This window comes from Labrus mixtus, chromosome 6, assembly GCF_963584025.1.
Source record: "Labrus mixtus chromosome 6, fLabMix1.1, whole genome shotgun sequence".
Classification (NCBI taxonomy): domain Eukaryota; kingdom Metazoa; phylum Chordata; class Actinopteri; order Labriformes; family Labridae; genus Labrus; species Labrus mixtus.
In genome coordinates this window covers 14,181,723-14,201,068 of record NC_083617.1, presented here as the reverse complement: position 1 = coordinate 14,201,068, position 19,346 = coordinate 14,181,723, and the positions used below count along the sequence as shown (strand labels likewise).

At 38.9% G+C, this 19,346-nt stretch overlaps 1 protein-coding gene across 2 annotated transcripts in view; it reads right to left on the bottom strand.

The window, feature by feature from the left end:
* The window catches only part of LOC132975524 (inactive phospholipase D5-like), a 58,314-nt gene extending 43,867 nt beyond the window's left edge, over positions 1-14,447 (bottom strand). Inside the window, exon 1 of one of the 2 annotated variants that reach the window (XM_061040108.1) lies at positions 14,274-14,447. In XM_061040108.1, the coding sequence (XP_060896091.1) occupies positions 14,274-14,432 (159 nt within the window). In that variant the 5' untranslated portion in view covers positions 14,433-14,447. Of the gene's footprint in view, positions 1-2,150; positions 2,520-14,273 lie in introns of those variants that run through there. The other variant, XM_061040109.1, reaches the window with a different exon arrangement.
* Between the last annotated feature and the right edge of the window lie 4,899 nt (positions 14,448-19,346).

Genomic DNA, 19,346 nt, shown 5'->3' with positions numbered 1-19,346 from the left:
AAGAGCTTTGCCCTCATTTAAAAAAAAAAAAACTGTACCTGTACTTAATTGGGTCATAGAAAACAATCTTCACAAGGAATCAATCACTTGTTCTTTGTATGCACAATACAAGTATTTGTCTATCTGCAGTGCAGTTAGTTAGCTGTATCTACTACTTGTTGTTTCCTCGTGAGAACAGATAAGAGACAGACAGTGGAAGAAATACAAATAAATCAGTCTTTGCAGACAACATGAACCAAACTGCAAATCTTCCATATAAACGTGTCAGAGTGACCTGTTTTTAAAGAAATGCGTCAGAGGGTAAACACATTGATTCTGGATCTGTCCCACTGTCTTTCACTATCACGCAGGAGTCAATACTTTGGTTTCCATGGACAGCATTTCAGGTGTTTTGGGCACCATTGTCTGCTGGCTCTTTGCAACATGGTCTGATGGCTCCCTGGTCTCTTTGTGTGTTTGCATGCTTGTATGTGTGCCTGTGTACTGATGCAGAACTGTGTATCTGTGTACCCAGCATACTGATGCTGGCTGTGAGCAGAATTATGAAATACTCTCTTTACTCTCTGCCGCACCATTTTTTCTCTCTGCTTTTCTATCCTGTCTTTTTTGATCTCCCTCCCTTTCAATCACTACACATCCCCCTCGTTTCCCCCTCTCCTCCTCAAAGATACACACTCTGTTTGAGTGTCAGACGTGGCCAGGGTGAAAGAGTGACGGCACCAGGAGACCGACAGCCACAGAGACAGACAGAGATGAAGAGTTACAATAAAGGGGAAACCTTTAATTTCTCTGTAAAAAGCTTATAATGATTTGAAACTGTTCAATATCATGTTGTCACACAGACAGGAAAAATCACAGTAACACACGGTTACAGTGCTGCCCTGTTTTGTGTACTCACAGTGAGTCACTCATAAACATAAAACATGATCCCAGTCTCTTTTTCTCCTCTTCTTTCATTTGATTTGTGTTATGATGAAGTTTGTGATCATGTCACACCTTCAGTGTTCAGTTAAAGAGACATTTAGCTATTTTGGAGAGTATGTTATTATATCCAGTGTAAGAAAATGACTTGGATTTTTATTCTATGCTTCTGAAAGTAGTTTGTTAAAGTCAATTAGATCACTCCAAATAGTTACGTTTTTTCCGCAATTCCACGTAATAGAATTTGTTAATCTAGAATTATTAATGATGATAATAACTCCTTAAATTCATATTTACAAAGAACTTTGATGAAGAAATATCCAAGGTTTAGATAAAATGTCTTTTCACCATTTTCGGGCAACAAACTATGAAAACTGTAAAAACATGTTGTAATCATTTTTTTCCAATTTCTTTTTCTTTTTTTTGCAACTTGTGAGCCAAATCACATACCTTCTAACTAAAAATGTCATGTCTGTACAATCACAGTTTGCTAAAACTAATACTGAATAATAAATTGTAGCTTCCAGCATTGGTCACTAATTACCAATCTTAACTAATAAGTGTATGTGTTTGTGGTTAATCCTCCATCCTCCCATTTCAACAAAAAGCAGTAAACGATAAAAGGACATATCCATGTTTAAAAGTCTTGCTTGCTCTGCGGCGCATCAAAGATGAACCTTAAAAGGTTCAGTATTCAAGCAGTGATGCTGCACTAAGACTAAGTTTGCTTCAGTGTTTGTCGCATGCAGTTTTATACCTGAGGGCATGTTTATGGAGTGCACAGCAGTCACAATAAACAAAGTGAGCCACTGAACTCTTCACATTCCCTCAGTGAGTCAATGAGCCACACTGCACACACGCATGAGAAGATACACACAGGAATATAGTTCTGAGCCACTTCCTTTTATACAAACATCAGTGTAACAGTTTAAAGAAGAGACACCAACATAATTATCCTGATGCTTAGAAACAAGATGCAACTAGAAAGAACACCTCAAGAACAACTGTCTGTGAATCAGACACTATGTACAACGCAGCCTCTCTGCACACTCATTTGTACTAAGCTGTGAAGAACTTGTGTTCATCTGCAGAACACATCATGAGCACAACAGTGTCAGATGGATATGAATGCAGTGATACAATCAAATGAAAGAAAGGGAAATGATTCCAATTCTTGACCATGCACACACGTAAAACAAAAAATCCAATTCATGGTAAGTAAATCTCACCTTCATGTTGCATCCCTCTATTGCGGGTCCACTCTGAAGCACATGCTTTTTTCAGAATGTGTGTGAGGACAAAACAGAAAGAAAGTGTGTGTGTGTGCGTGTGTGTAAGCTATAAAATCTGTCGCTCCCACTCTACCGCTGGAGTCCCAAGGGAGGCAGAGGATTGGGTCCCTTTTCGGAGCTAAAATGTATAGGTTGTAAATGCACTTGTATGTGTGTGAAATGTGTGTAGCCTCTCTCCTGCCTGTTTTTTCAATGAAAACTCCTAAATCCTAACATGATGCTCTCTGTCTCCATGTATCACGCTCGCCTCTGCTTCTCTCTCCTGTGTGTCTCCTGTATTCCCTTCTCCTCTCAGTCTCACTTTCCTCCTCTCCTCTCGTCTCACCATATCGTGTGTTCGTCCACTTCCTTCTAACTCTCTCCACCTCTCTCCCTCCCTCCCTCCCTCTTTCTCCCCACCCTCTCCCTCTAATAGAAAGCTCACATTTCTCTGTTCTCTCATGTAGACACAGAAAGAGGGAGCTAGGGGAAAAAAGATAGATGTTCCTGCTTTCCCCTTTTTTCCCACCGTCCATCAATATCCCCTTTTTTCTCGTATACTCTCGCGCCCCTGTGTTTACTTTCATATATCTTCCCATGGTTAAAAACAGATACTACATACCTGTTTATTTTGTTAACCAATATTGGTCTATTTTGTTCAGATAATGAATCAGAGATGCAATAAATGTACAGAATAACATCGTATTGATGCAAAGTATGAATAATAGAGAGTGTATAACCAAAAACAAATTCATAATGTCATAAATGATGACAAACTAAAGTTGCATTTCATCATCCTTATCTACAATCCTGACTCACTTACTTTGTTTGTTGTCTTCTAATCACTCATGATGTAGTAAGCAAGTGTACAAACACACACACACACACACACACACACACACACACACACACACACACACACACACACACACACACACACACACACACACTAACACTTGTGCATCCTATGTCCTGTTTTGCATCATAGAGCTGTACAGAGTGAAATGTTATACAAGAGTGAATGTCATTGATTTTGAGTGCGTTGATGATATAAAGCAAATATATTCTTGTGTTATTCTTGAATGTATAGCAGCACATGTCTAAGGGAGCAATTGCAACGTTGACAGCACTTTGAAATGCATTGCAGCTCCTGTTGGCATGCAGAGTAGAATAGTGGTCAATCTTTTAGTCAGTGTGCCCTGCAGCTATGCACTGACAAAGAATGGCCAAAAGAGGGTGCCATTACACTTTACACCTGTAATTGAGTAAATGAGATTCAGAGACGAGAAGAGAAGAGAAGAGAAGAGAAGAGAAGAGAAGAGAAGAGAAGAGAAGAGAAGAGAAGAGAAGAGAAGAGGAGAGGAGAGGAAGAGAAGAGAAGAGGAGAGGAGAGGAGAGGAGAGGAGAGAAGGGAAGAGGAGAGGAGAGGAGAGGAGAGGAGAGGCTTAAATCAGTCACTCATAATTTGTAAGAACTATTTAGCTCACTGTTGGCCACTTGTGGATGAAGACATTCAAAGTACCACCATCTCGTGAAAATACATCACTGTAAGTAAAAGTCCTGTAAGTATGTTCTAAGAACAAAGAAAAGATCATGTACAGTATTGGTAACCTAGCTGTCACACAATAGTTATTACAGTTTTTCTCAGTCGCTTTGGTACATTTCTTTAATGAAATTCTCAAAACTACTTGTTCAATCTTCACATCATTGTGTCACTTTTGCACATCAAAAAAGCAGTTTCTCATTTCTTTGAACAAGTTGCAAATGCTTTGGTACATCCATGCAAATGATTATGTACAATTATCTGCTGTTTCCTACATTATCAATTGCTTATGTCATGTTGATCAAAATGTATTATAATGGCTCTCTGTTGAATAGTCTCACATCCCACAACATTTTGGCATTAGTTCATCGCATAAGTCTTTACATGCAAAATGGTTGAACAAGTTGTCATAATATGTCAAGCATATTTCTATACATTTCCATTAGACTTTTTTTTCTAAATCTGTCCTGAATTGGTAAATTGCTCCCAGGTGAATCTTGACTTTCTCTAACGAAGGGAAATGTGTGAAGCATTAGATCAACCAGTTTTCTGAAATAGCTCAAAGGTGCATCTCATGAACCATCAACTGGCAAGTATATATATAGCCGGAGCACAACACAATGTTACAATGTCTGACAATGGAAGGACAAGGAATTGGACGGGTCAACAGCCAGAGAGAAGAAGAAGAAGAGGAAGAGGAGTCAGGCTGCATGGCGGAGGAGCTGGGAGGCAAAACAGAGGAAGAGGACATATGCGCGTTCCTGATGAGATAAGAGCCACACTTGTAGACCACCTTATCAATCGTGGGCTTACAAAGGCCGAGGCTGGTCGAAGGGTGCAGCCAAATGTTGGGAGAACAACTGTGTCCTCAATCATTCAGACAGAACAGGTATGTAATCTAACAATAGGCACTGTACTGTAATACTGTATACTTTCTGTAATGCTTCATACAATATTACAGTATTCCACTTGCATTTTACAACATACAGTAAGTATATTTTATGCAGTGACATTTTATCTTACTCAATTTTGTGTTTTGCATTACTATATTTTTTCCACATAGGACTGCAAGACAACTTCACAGGGGTGGCAGAGGGCCCCTTGTCACACCTGAACAGGAGGAGGCTATTTGCACCGTGGTTGTAGAAAACAATGCCATAAGACTAAGGGAGATAAAGAGTGCCGTTGTAGAGGACAACAACATCTTTGATAACATCCAAACACTCAGCATCTCAACCATTGACAGGGTGCTGAAAAGACACCAAATGAATATGAAGCAGCTGTGCACTGTTCCATTTGAAAGAAATGGTGAAAGAGTGAAGGAGCTGCGCTACCAGTATGTACAGGTAAAACATGTATGAGCATGCAGTAACCGTAACATTAAAAAGTACATTGTATAGTGATATACAGTAAGTGTGACCTTTACACATTTGCTATGGCTGTAGAAAAGAAGATGCAATATGTGCTGTATACATTTGATGTAACTGTATCTTGTCCAAAATGAAAATGCATGTAATTCATAAAACAAATTTTGTGTCTTCTGGATATAGCATATAATGGAACTGGAAGCAAGTGAACCACCGCACAACTTCATCTACATGGATGAGGCTGGCTTCAACCTAACGAAACGCAGAAGGCGTGGTTGAAATATCATTGGCCACAGAGCTACTAGTTAGTTGATGTGCCAGGCCAACGGGGCGGGAACATAACCATTTTTCTCAGCATGGAGATGGAAAGTATATGATCGCCAGCCACATACACAGATGACCCTTCTGGCTGCCATGGATGCAGCGTGTGACGACATCACAGCAGATGCCTGCAGAGGCTGGATAAGACACTCTAAAAGATTATTTCCACGCTGCATCGCAAGAGAAGATATTCGTTGTGATGTGGATGAGAATTTGTGGCCCAACAGACAGGAACGTCAGGAGGTGTAGGAAGACTGCACTGTAATTCCTACAGCACTGCATGTACAGTTTTCTCTAAGGAGATTGTCCTATGTTCACATTTCTACTTTTGTTTTTTTCTTTGTGCTATGCAGTGCTGTCTTTTCCTTTCTGTATCGCAATGACATGGTCTGTCAATAAATTACAGTAAATGTGACTCTTGTCCAGTCTCTTGCAATCAATCTCCCACATACACTAAGGTGTAATTTACAATAATTGTTATCAGAACTTTAGCCATAGTTTATATCAGAACACCCCTCCAGAGGACACTGTTATATTGACAACATGACTAAGCAATTTGACTGTCTTATCCGTAAACAATGACACAATGACTTGTCATTCTGATGGCACTGACATGTTCATTGACACAGATATTTACTTTTGAGAGATGAACAAAGGATTTTGAGCAAGAGACTGGCTTTTGCAGGTAATCCATGGTGATTTGCTATTTGTACGAATTGTTTTGAGAAATGCACTTACTGTTTTGCAAATGTCGAGGATGATTGGAGAAATGTACCAAAGCGACTGAGAAAAATGTAAACAGCTGAACTATTTCAGCTGAACATTATTTATGATGTTGAGTAGAGCAGTGGTTCCTAACCTTTTTTCGAGCCCCCGTGAGAGCTGGAGAACCAATAGAGTAGAAGGATAGAGGTGAATAAGAAGAAAATAGTCAGATTAAGTATGATTCTTATCTATCTAAACTTCAGTAAATGTACTTACTGACAACCACCTGCCATCATGATACTTTTGAATTATGGTTCGTTGCCCAGTTAGTAGATAGATATTGAGTTTATAGCTTACAACCATAGCTTTCTATACTGTTTGGAAACATAAGCATGTAAACAAACAGCATTTACTGCAGCCGTCTCTCATCAATCACTAGCAGGACGTCAAGGACGACGTTTATCTTCAGATTAAGATTCTCTTTAAGATTGTCTCTGTCGTGTATTTTAATGAGGTATTATTGTTTTCTGAAGATATTGAAGACTTTCTTTGTTTTACAACAATGTGAAGTTTTAGCTGACTTTGCAACAAATTAAACAAATGGAGGCTTCACTTGGCCCTGTCTTAAGACTACAGTGTTTGTGTATTTGTCTTTGTGAATACAAATTATTGTCTCAGGTCATTTCACAGCCAGTCTTCGGTTATCACCTCCAGCTCCCGCCATGTCCTCGGGCAGTTCATGGGGAGCTGTCAGATTCTGGGCTTCATCACGGGTCAGGCTGCTGCCTCCCTCTGGTCAGTGTCAGTTATCACTGTTAGAGGCTGGGCTGCATGCTGATACATATTCTGCATCTACCAGCTGTACTCTGTTTGGATGATCTTTTTTGCAACATTCATTAAAACACAACTTTTTTTATTTGACGAAGTGTAAAGCTCCAGAACTGCTTATAATAAAACTTCTGGGCATTTTATTTTTCTCTAGTGTTGTTAAAATGACAACTAGATAAGCCAAAGCCTCAGTTATAATATTTGACTGTCACTTTAACTGGGATCTATACAGTACTCATTAATATCACACACACATAGCATAGTAGAGTCATTCTTACAACATCTTCGCTCACCTCCTGGCACATATGTTTGTGATAGTCTAACCATTTCCCCAATGAATTTGCAAAGAAGTGAACATATTATGATTTTCATTTCCTATTAACTCAATGTATATTGTGGCCCATAGTCCAACTTTCACAGCAAAATAAAAGGGGAAACCAAAAACCGAAATATGAAAGAAAACACACACTTCATATCTGTTTAAATGTGCTTCACAACCTGGCACTATTACTTTATGTTAAAAGCTGAGGCCAAAACAAACGAGGGATCTGTGTCTGTTGCAGTCCTGTTCTAAGTCTGTCAATGTGTGCCATGAGTAAAACACTTACAGTTCTTGTGGGACTCACTGTCAGAAAGTGACAGCCTGGAAACGAGTTCTATACCTGCACCAGCTGGTGATTTGTTTCAGGAAAACACTTTTAAAGCATCTTACTGCAGGATCTCAGGGGTGTGAAGGTTTACATTTTAATTGGAGTTATGGGACTGATGTGCAAGATGCAAAGTTACCAAAGAAGATTTCTCACGCATATGTCTCCTCAAAGCATCACTAGACTTGTACTTTTGTATGAATTATGAAAGAAAACATCATAAACAATGTGAATAATGAATCAGACTCCCCATGCGTACAGGAAGTAATGTTGCATCAGAAAGACTCTGGCCTGACTGCTAAGAAGCAAAGATTCTCTTTACATGAATCATCACACATTCAGAACACTATACAAACGACAACCACATCGATATTAGATATTAGAGACCTCGTAATAAAAGCATTGACTGTTACACGATCCCTCCATGCACAGATATTACATTCTGCAGCTCTGCTTCATGCGACTTAATGAAAATATCAGAACAAGGAGAGCTTACTCAGCGTCCTATATTAAAACTATTAAGACTGAATTGTTTTTCCGTGAAATTCAATACAAAACATTTTTACGTAACTAGATTAAAAAGCAGGCTAAATGGAATATTACATTTAATTATTAAATGTCATGGTGAAAAATTCCTATTCCCTCTAAATCGTCTGTTCCGAGCTCAGAGCTGAAAGCATTTAAAGACCCACAGAGGCTCACACCATTGTAAGATGTAGAGATTACATCAAGCAGATATTTTTTCCTGCAGGTTTAAATCCGTCTGACATACTGATGACATATAGATTCACAAAACAGTGAGTGCCCAACGATCACACTTTTTCTACTGAAATAACTTTACTAGAGACTGTGACTGGCTCTAATTACTTTGCCTAATTAGTTCACATCATGAAAAGGCATAGGCATGGCTTCCAGTGGATTTTCAACATTAATGTGCCTCGCTATGTGGTATTCTGTTTGTGTGTGTGTGAAACAGAGAGAGAGAGGAACATAGAGAAACAGAGAGGAAGAGAGGGATAACATGTTTCGAGTCTAATAAGAAGAGGAGGGGGAAAAAACAGCCAATTAAAGTGATGTCACCCGAGAGATTTAAAGTTCACATTATGGGAAACTGACAGGCAGCATGTATTGCATCCTGGGGAGAGATGCAATTAGTAAGTGTTTACACTGACAGTGTTTAATATTACATGGAGACACACCTTGTTTCATATGAGACAAAAGCTCCGTCTACTCTTGGTAAGGTTGAAAGAGTTTCATTGAAAACACCACAACAAAGATTTGTTTAAATCGAAACATCATACATCGAACAAACATGTATACACCCATCTTTATTGAAACCTTTATACCTTATGAAACCTTTTTACATTTCACTACACATCTGTATGAGCATGCGACAAATAAAAATCTTGAATCTTGAATCTTTATCTGTTAGGGCTATACTTCTCTTCCTGTGCAAGCCAGCATATGTTTTTTGGTTTTTTTTTCAAGATTTTTTTTTGGCTCTTTGAATGGAGAGATAGGACAGTGGATAGAGTTGGCATTCAGGGCAAGAGAGAGTTGGGAATGACATGTGGGAAGGGAGCCACAGGTGGGATTTGATCCTGGGCCACCCGCTTGGAGGACTCCATACATGGGGCGCGTGCACTAACCACTGCGCCACAAGCGCCCCCAGTATATGTATTTTTAAGTCAAAATGGAATGAGTAACTGTTTTTGATGCAAAGACAATAGACGATATTCGCATGTAGCCATGACGTCACGCTCAGAGTGGGAAGCTCAAATGTCATTGTGAGGTTCCAGGTTAAAGTCATGGAAGCATAAATCTGAGCTACTGTTTCAAGTTCAAAGCTTCCTGACTGATAAGAAACCACACAAGGAATACTGAAATTCCAGAGAAACATTGAGCCTTATTATGAGTTACTAAACATTGTAAAACCAACAGAACACAGCTAGTGTTAGCATTTAGCCACTTTATAGTTGACATTTAAGCTTGAGAATCACGGATACGATGTGGAAGGCGGGTATTAATCCTAGATATAAACAGTCATCTTGAACACATTTATATAAGCCTGAGGTAGATTTGCAGACATTACTTAAACTTGGAACATAACCGTAAGCCACGTTAACAACATCCTCAGCAGCATAGCTACTGTGAGAATATGGTCTGTTGTCTGTTTCATTTCAATATGCATTGAGATCAAGATCACTGTCATGACTGGTGGAGAGAAATCATAACTTTGAAAGCTAAAAAAAATTAGGGGGGCACAGTATTTCTTGTTTATGTTGTTGTTTGGAGATAAGCATTAGAGGAAAAATGCTTAGTTTTATACAGGTTTAAGGTTATTATACTTGAGTATTTCCTTGTAATGCTAATAAAATAAAAAAACACAACACATTTTCTGTAGATTAAGCTAAAAAATAAAGGCATTATGAATAGTATTAGTGGTCCTCCCTGTGAAATGGTTCAGCTGATACACCTGTGTAGATGAACACTGAGTAATTTATCATCTAATGTGTCCTCATCACTCACAGTTTCACACATTTTTAGCAGCAAACAGACCAGAGAGGGGGAAACTTTAATTAAAGCCAGAATTCTGGACACAGAGTTAAGTTGCTGCTAAAGTGAAGTGAGGCTGAACGTGAGCCAAGCTGTCACACAGGGAGCCAAACACTCCGAGCATCAATCTGATTAGTATACTGGTATCGAACACAATGAGGAGAGGGAGATGGATGATGGTGAGCTCCTAGCCAAAGGCTCCAACATATACATATATCCAGATTCGCTTGATCTCTAAAAAGGACGTCTCTTCATATTTTTTCTTCCTCCCCTCTATGGTTTCCGTCCCTCTTTCACAGAAGATATCCTGACTAGAGGCTATGACAGAACACCTTTAATTGGACAGTCAAACTCCTCAAAGACCAAACATGTTCACTACAACAGATAATTGCTCTGTTGGACAGATGTTATCTTCAGGTCTATAACAGCAAACCATGCTACTTGTCTGAGTGTCTTACTGAGAGATCAAAGCTGTCTAACTGCATTGTGTAGAGGCTGTTTCATGTCTGAGATAAATCACTTAGAGAAAGCAAAAAGCTTCAGGTGATTGTTTCCTCCTGCTGATAGCAGTCAGATAACACTCAATTAACAATGAAAGGAATGTTAAAGTCTGAAAACATATCCATCTTTAATCTTTAGATTTAGGTCTTTTCTGGATAATGTGTCTGAAAAAATGCCCACAGAAGAGAGCAGCCTCAATGAAACTCTGACTTCTCTCTGGAATTGACCAAGTAACTGTAAAACAATCCCTTAAACTGGCCTTAAAAGTTGACAAAGATCATCCTTGAACCAAAATGAGTCATATTGGTTTCCATTAAGCTGGATAAAACTTCCTTAACTCTCTTCTTCACATTCTTCATCATCATTATCTTCCTTTCTAACCACATAATATAGAGATATAATATACATCTCAGACTGGTATGTGTCCAAGAAAGAAAGCCTCAGGGGGCCTGTATACTTTGATCACCTTGTCCTCACACCTGAGTCCATACATCAGAACAGACACCATGAAATTGGAAATGGAATCAGTGAGCAGCCAACTCTACCCTCAGCTACCAACCCTTAAAACTCATCAGGGAGACTTCACAGACTTTGATCCGGACTAAGCATCCCCACCTGGCTGTAAACTGCTGCATCATCCTGCTTTAAGCCCACCTTAAAGAGCATATTGTAACAAACACTGCCTCCAATAATTGCTTCATTAGAAACCTTAAATGCTGATTTACTTCCCTCTGCACAATCTGCATTTTAAACCAAGCATGTGAAATATAAGCTATCAGTAGTGACCAACAGGAACAATGCTTACATAAAATAATGGAGTATCCTTACAGCCATTCCCCACAGACTGCTAATGGTATTAAATGCACTTAGATGCACTTTTATAAAAGCAACCTCAGTGACCACACTGCACATGAGCTGAAAAGAATAAGTCAGCATCCGTTCATGTAACAGGATGAAGGGATGAATACAAAAAGCTACATGAATAAGTCTATCAGCGGGACTCATCAGAGCACTAAACTGACTGTCTGAAGGACTTAAGACTGTGGGACATGTAAGGAGTTCACACAGACTTTGATTCATTTTAATACAATGACGTAAAACAATGCGGTTTTCAGTACGTTTCGCCAACAAGTGTCGACTTTTGTTTGGAGAAAGCCCAACCATAAACCACTGCTTATTGGAGGCAATATGTGGGGGTCATGCTTGACTTGATCTGGGTATCTCTTTGTTAGTCGTTCTGTCAATAGTCCAACTCCTAATGGGCAAAGTGAGCTATAATGGTTTGTGATTCCCAGCATCATGTGAGAATCATGTTTTATTTATTGATGCCTGAATAATTTACTCTTTACACAAGTGGATTCAAAGAGGTTCGGGACATGTTTGACTAGATAAAAAAGATCAGGGTACTCTAACTAAATATATTAACTACTTAAAACTCCCTGTACTATGAACTGATGTAGATGGTGTTCTGGTATTCTACATTATTTGAAACAATGAGAAATCTCATAAATACCTTTGGATACTTCTATTCGAGAAACTAACTTCTATTTCTAAATTAGATTACAAATCCTGAAAGCAACTACTCACATGTAGTGCTTCATGTTCACAAAGCCGTGATGTCCTTTAAAAAGGAACAAGTGCAATAAATGTATATATTTGGAGTCAAAAAGAGGCCTATTTAAACTGAACATAGAAAATTAAACCGGTTCAACGTGCTTATCTATTTTGTGGTGATTGAGTCGGGGAAAACAAAGACCGCCTCAGAGTTTGACAAGTTCATTTCTAAACCTCTTAATCGAATCCCTTTGCTTCAGACAGATATACCCCGAGTGCCTGACGCGCTGTTTCTCTGTCTTATCTCATTCTTCTCCTTCTTCTTCTTACTCACATTGATCAACACTGTCAGCAGGTTGCTCTTTTGTTAACGGTTTGTCTGGGCAAAATCTTTCAAACATAAAAATCCCATTAATAATACGGTGTTACTGGAGTAGAACGATAAATTCAAACAAAGAGACGTTGCCGGCACATTATTAGATTTGGCTAATGCTGCTTTAAAAAAAGACATCCTGACAAAAATAATTTCAGTGTTGTTGCCAATTGAACACAATATTAATCCTAATAATCTATGTTAAATATAACATGTGTCTGTCTGTTTAGTTTATTAAACCACAGAATTCCTCGTCTGTTAAGCCACTGCTGCAGGAGAGAGCTCGTCTATGCTTGGTCTAGTGTCTGCACAAAATAGTTACAGTGTGTGTGTGTGTTAAACAGGCTGTGTGCACTGTACAGTATGTGTGTGTGTGTGTGTGTGTGTGTGTGTGTGTGTGTGTGTGTGTGAGAGAAATAGGACAGGCTGATTCATCATCCTGTTTGGTTATGCATACAGGCTTTGAAAGCATCTCTCTGGACGTACTGTAGCTCTGTTCTTCTCCAGCATCAAATATTCAACACACACATTTTATAGTCCTTTCCCAGAAGCTAAATCTCTGCGCCTACAGGCTCTCTGGTGGATGTTGATACCGTTTACCTGCAGGTAGGAAGTCTCCTAAACACCTCTGAACTTTTTTAGAATAGAATATAACTTTTTTAGAATAGAAAACAAAAGTGAGTGTTGGATATCAAAAAGAAATGCAGTTTTGAGTTCAGACCTTAAAGCTTGATGCAACAGGAGGAAATATCCCACAATGTGAAAGTTTGAGAAACTTACACTGTTTCAAACAGGTACAGCTTAAATTCATCATTACAGTTTGGTTGGGAATAAACAAATGTACTCTGGTCAGCTTTCTAATAGGACCTCAGTTATGTATACAATAACATTATCAATCATTATCAGTTGACTTCTGCTCTTGAATCAAGACTTGTTTTTGTCAATAAAATGTTACAACAAAATTATGAATTGCAACCACTACATATTCCAGACTGAATTTTTCATAGCACCAAGACAAGCTGCACATTCTTCTGATCAAGTTAGCGTGGATTCATCATCCGCTTGTTGTTTCTGCTCTTTATACAAGTTATCAGGTATCTCAGGTGCTTTGAGGGCTGATTTGCACATTTCATGTATAATGCATTTAGAATACTTAGTTGAATAGCAATCCAGTTTGATTGCCAATATCCAAATCTTGCAGCCCACAGAAACAACTACAGCTGGTAAATGAAAGTGCCAAAACTCCAGTAAAACACCCACAGCCAAACTTTAAGCGTTACAGAATGATCACCCCTAAGTCTTGGTATTTTCAGTTTTTTAGAAGGAGGTTATGATTTCCATATCATTTTGTTTATTAGCAGGTGGATCAAAGTCTGATTCATGAAGAACATTTAGAGAGGACCTTACTCATGAAAGAGCAATTATAACCAATAATAAGTTTTTCAATATTTCCAAATGTTGAAGGCATATTAGCAGATAAATAAGGAATGGGCTACTTGCCTTGACAGAGTTCTGTGGACTGCCCCTTTTGTGCCACCTTTTAATTAAAGGAATAACCATTCTGTCACAAACATATAAGTATAATAAACTCAGTGATTGAGGTCAAAACATTGTAGCTTACTTCTTTTATTCTCAACCTTTCAGCCCCCTTCAATCATTTTTCAGACTCCCAAATTCAGAACTTACATGCTCCAGTTTTTCTCTGCTGCGAAGCCAAACGCTGGCTGAGTAGTCCTGCTGCCGCACTGTTGTTATAATTGAACTGGCTGGCATTGTGCTGAACCCTAACCCAAGACCCCTCAGGTCGTGGCTACTTATTGGTCCTCTGCTCCCTCGTAGGTCCATATGGTCATGATGGATGTTGCAATGGTAACCGCAGTCTTGATGCAAAACTAAATTCACTTGTTGATCATTCGTCAATCTTTGTTGAAAACTCTTCTATTCTGGGCTGCATTATATATCTCAACTGCATCTTTTACTGTCTTTGTCACATTGTGCAAAAAATGGATCCACTGATACACCTGACTTGAAAAACAGGTAGTACTGCCAGAATCATTCAGCTCCAGCAAGTTGTGCTCTGACAAGCTGTTGCAGGTTTCTCAAAGCTTCCAATTTAAGCCAGATCTTCAACTCTTCCAAAATCGGTCAAATCCACAAGATGTGTGTTGTTCAGCTGTGTTGTTTCTCAATGGAGTCCCTTGATTTCTTTCATTCTCATCATACCTTGTGTTTAAGAGCCTCTCTGTCTTTACCACTGCCAGAAAATGTCCACAGGCTATTGGAAATCCTCATCATGTGTACCTCCAGATAGCAGAGCTTCAACCTGTCAGAATGAGATCCTCAAAAATTTGCTGAGCTAGTTCCGACAGCATGGAGCTGCATAAAGCTGAGCACTGACCCGTAAGTCTCAGCTCCCAGCTGCAGGAACTCTGATCAAGACTTATTACTGATTCAGGCATCCCCGGTGAGTGAGAGCGTATGTGTGAGGAAGTAGAGGAGAGGAGAGAAGGGAGGGGCAAAGAAACACTGAGAAAGAGGTAGAAGGAGAGAGGGTACAGAATTGTTGTGATGCTGATGCAGCTTCATAGAGGAAGGAAGAAGAGACCCCTGTGTACAACAGACACCAGTGACCCTGATGACTGAGATAAAGGACACACCCATGCCTTAATCTCTCCAGAAACGTTTCCCTGTATTTCAGATAACCATTTGTTACTGCTACCACTTCATGTTCACTTTTGGCTCCTTCAGGACATGCCTCTTTCACTTTTTCATTCTTTTCTAACAGTGCCTGAATACACTGTCATGCTCTCTTTTTCTTCCAACAACACTCAAATATGACCGACATTTTTTTCCTCCTAATTCAAATGCATTGGCTACACACATACAACTTGGATGACACACACACAAACTCACACTCACACACACACACACACACACACACACACACACACACACACACACACACACACACACACACACACACCTTGGCTCATCACAGCAGAGTGGTGCAGTGAGGCAGCAGTACCTATCTTCTCCTTACCTTGTCTTGCCAGAGAAGCAACAGAGCTTAAAAATTTTAATGGGCTTATAACTGGGATCAAGGTAAACCCATGTATGCTGCACACACACACACACACACACACACACACACACACACACACACACACATGCGCGCACACACACACACACACACACACACACACACACACACACACACACACACACACATGCGCGCACACATGCACTCCATCTAAATGTTGAAATCATTAGTGGCAAAGAGCCAGTGCACTTCTACTCTTTGAAATGGAAACAATCTGTTTTAATTGCTTTCCTTGACTCAGCTAATACTGATAAGATGTTTGCAGACAGCAGCAGAATGCAAACACAAATCCAAATCCACTTATTATATGACAAATATAATTGGAGCTCCAATTATAATAATATGTATAAGAGGAAACTATAATGCCATGTGGGTATTCAGTTTATAGGGTGCTTTAAAACTACAGTTTATTTCCATCAGTAACACAAACAGAATCACTATCTGCTTGATGGTTTAAAAGTATTCACACGTTTCTCCTGAAAGGGTTAAGCACTTATTCAAACATCTGCTATACAGAAAGACTCACCACTTATTTGAATAAAGTATATCCGATGATTTTAATTTGTCTGTGTGATTAGTTTTTTTCATCTGTGTAATAATCAGGAAAGCTTCTTCCTGATTATTACACAAAAGAAGCTACTTATCAGGAAGCATTATTAACATTCAAGATGAATGCTAAAGGTAAGCAACTGATTGCCACTGTATATTTGTGCAGGTTAATTGTTGACTAAATTGAATGATGCTGTTGCAAATGATCATCCCTCAGTAAAAGGGAACATGAATTAAGAGATCAAACTTCTCTTAGAGGAAACTACAGGGAGCCTGAACCACCCATGCAAATGATCCTGGATTAGGTGTTAAATTGAGACAAATACATTAAAGTGTAAATCCTTTACATTTTATCACAGTCATTAAAGAAAATCTGACCTTCCCTCCTCTTTATTATTTGATATAAACATCATCTGGCTAAAGTGTCAGCCTTTGTGTGGGAGGAAAATATTGCTTTTCTTATTTGTCTGCACAATTGGGAAAAAAGAAATCCATATTTAATTTAATGTAGTACTTATAATTTTTACAAGAGGCATTATTTTTTAAAAATTACACATCTCAACTGTGCTGAGTCATGCACATAGGTGAGTAAGCTCTGACAATCTAGGACTTTTTACAAAGTTCCTCTCTACTCAGTCCTGCTATTAGCCAATCACATTTCTCTCTGCCAGCAGAGTCTGTATCGGTGGCCATGAGAGAACACAAGCTGAATACTGAACGCTGAGGTTAATGAGGGAACCTAACTGAACACGCGCCAACTCAGCCCACACAAACATCAGGCCACACTACAGTAAAAGGCTTTCAGATGAAGTAATGAAGAAATACATCATATTCTCCAGCAGACTTCAAATGTTTTGGATAAATAAAAAAAACTTTATTTACAGTGCAATAAATCAGAATGATTGTTGAACTAAATGCTAAAACAAATTCAGCAATGCATGTGTAGCATATAAAGTATGACATAGGCACACAGGGATGGTCGTATCTTCGACAACACAGGGTACTGTAACACCCCACATAATACAGTACAGCCTAACCCATCAGAGCAGAGCATATACCAGAGCCAACAGCACACTGTCAAAGCTGCAGAGCACATTAAGAAACTATAACTCACTGCTTTTAACACAAGAGGCAGCAGAGGGAAATGTTCTCATAGACTCATTTATAAAAACTAACAAACAGTTATGTGCTCCTGAATGAAGGGCATGAGGGCACAAACTTTAACTCTTTATTGGGCGACTCCTTGACTGAAAATAAGTGAGCCTAAAGCAGACCAACCACCTCCTTTTTATGGTTAATACAGTTAATGAGGCTGCTGGAACTGGTTTTATTCACATCCTTTAAATAGGATTGAAGAAGAGAATTATTTGAAAAAAGAAAGAGGTCCTGCAATTTATTTCATACAACACATAACTAAGAAACAATTTGAAAGCAAACCAGACAAATAGCTAACACAATAAAGAAAATGAGATACAAATACAGATGAATAAAAGGCATATTGCATTAATGCTTGAGTTAGAGCTGAACCACTAGTACGACATGACCACAGCCTGCGAGGAGGCTCAATACTGGTTAGGGTAGAAGGTGTCAAAACATCAGTTAAGATTATTGTTAATGTTAATTATTTTTTTCATCATCAGAGATGTTCTGACTCACATATCCAAACAGACTTAGGTCACAGGGAAAAAAATCATCTCATGTACTGTACTTCAGTATGTTTCTCAATGAAAGACTTTAAAACGTCAGACATCTTTTTAACTCATGCTGACAGTCAAAACATAAATCCACTTTCTGACAGACACGTTCATTTTAAATTCCCCCTGCCTGTAAGCACATCACTGTGATGACTGCCACAAAAGCATCAGTGACCTTTCCTATACAGTGGCATCCAAAGATTAGTCAGCCAACGCCTCAGCCAGAATCAATACACCCCCTGAACCATCCACCGCTTTGAAGATCAGACACCTTACCTCCATTCCTGCCTCCTGCTCTTGAACGCCTGCTGTCCAGCGGAGTGTGTGTGAGCCGTGTTTCATCTGCGAAAGCAAATGTTTAATTCCAGCTTGAACAGACTGTTAAATACTTTGGTCCCTAACAGGTGGGTCCTTTGATAACCCTAAAAATGGAAAGGTTAATGGACTTCTGGTTTTGCAGAATGTAAGGATTAAATATTTTCAGGCCTCTACAGTGACAAAAGAAACCATAAGTGCATAAGAAGAATTAAAGTATGTTCTGACAAGATTAATCTTTCAAAATGAGTCTGCAGTATAAAGATCTTTGCAGTCTGAGTCTGCCTGTCTCTTTCTATGTTTGATTGGCAGTCACTCTCTTGTGCTTTGAAAAGTCTCTAATACTGCCTCCCTTCAGATTTTTCAATCGCAGCCTCTCTGTGAATTCAACTTGTGACCTATCAATCACACTCTTTATACTGACACATTAAATGTAACTTGCAGGGCACACAATGTTTCAAATGCTATACTCTTCTGATCATTTTTCTGGGCAAAAATGCTGGTCTCATTAGTTACTCTCTAATTCATCTGTCTTTCCTCCTCCGGCTGTGAGTTGTGGCAGTGATGGTTAGAAAAACAGTGCAAAACTTAACAGCTCTGATTAATGAGTTTCTCTTTCTGCTTCTGTGAAACTCAGGCCTTCTGTCTCTCTAATTATTTACTCCACTTCTTACTCACTTGTTTTCTCTCTCAGTGTCGAATCAGATGTGCTCTCTAATGCACGATCTCTAGCAACAGTACAGGGGAAAAAAATGTCTTTACAATGTAAAGAGGAGGACCAAGTTAATTGGCTTCCTCTTCGTGGGCTGGAGGGTTTCTTAGAAAGTTAGCAGATTTAATAATTGAAGAGAATTCTTCTGAGACATGCACTTACTTTTGAAGCTTGTAGCCTTTCCAATCAAAACAAGATATAGTGCTTGTTCTGAGATGCAATACAGCTTATACGTCATAGGCTATATTGTTTTTATTTTTTGGTTTTCCTGTAGCCTATTTTATCGGAAGACTAAAAAATGTAAATAAATGCCAATACTGCCATTGATGTGTGTATACATTACCATTAAAATGGAACAAGGAATTTGAGAGTTATCAAAATAAGAGGGA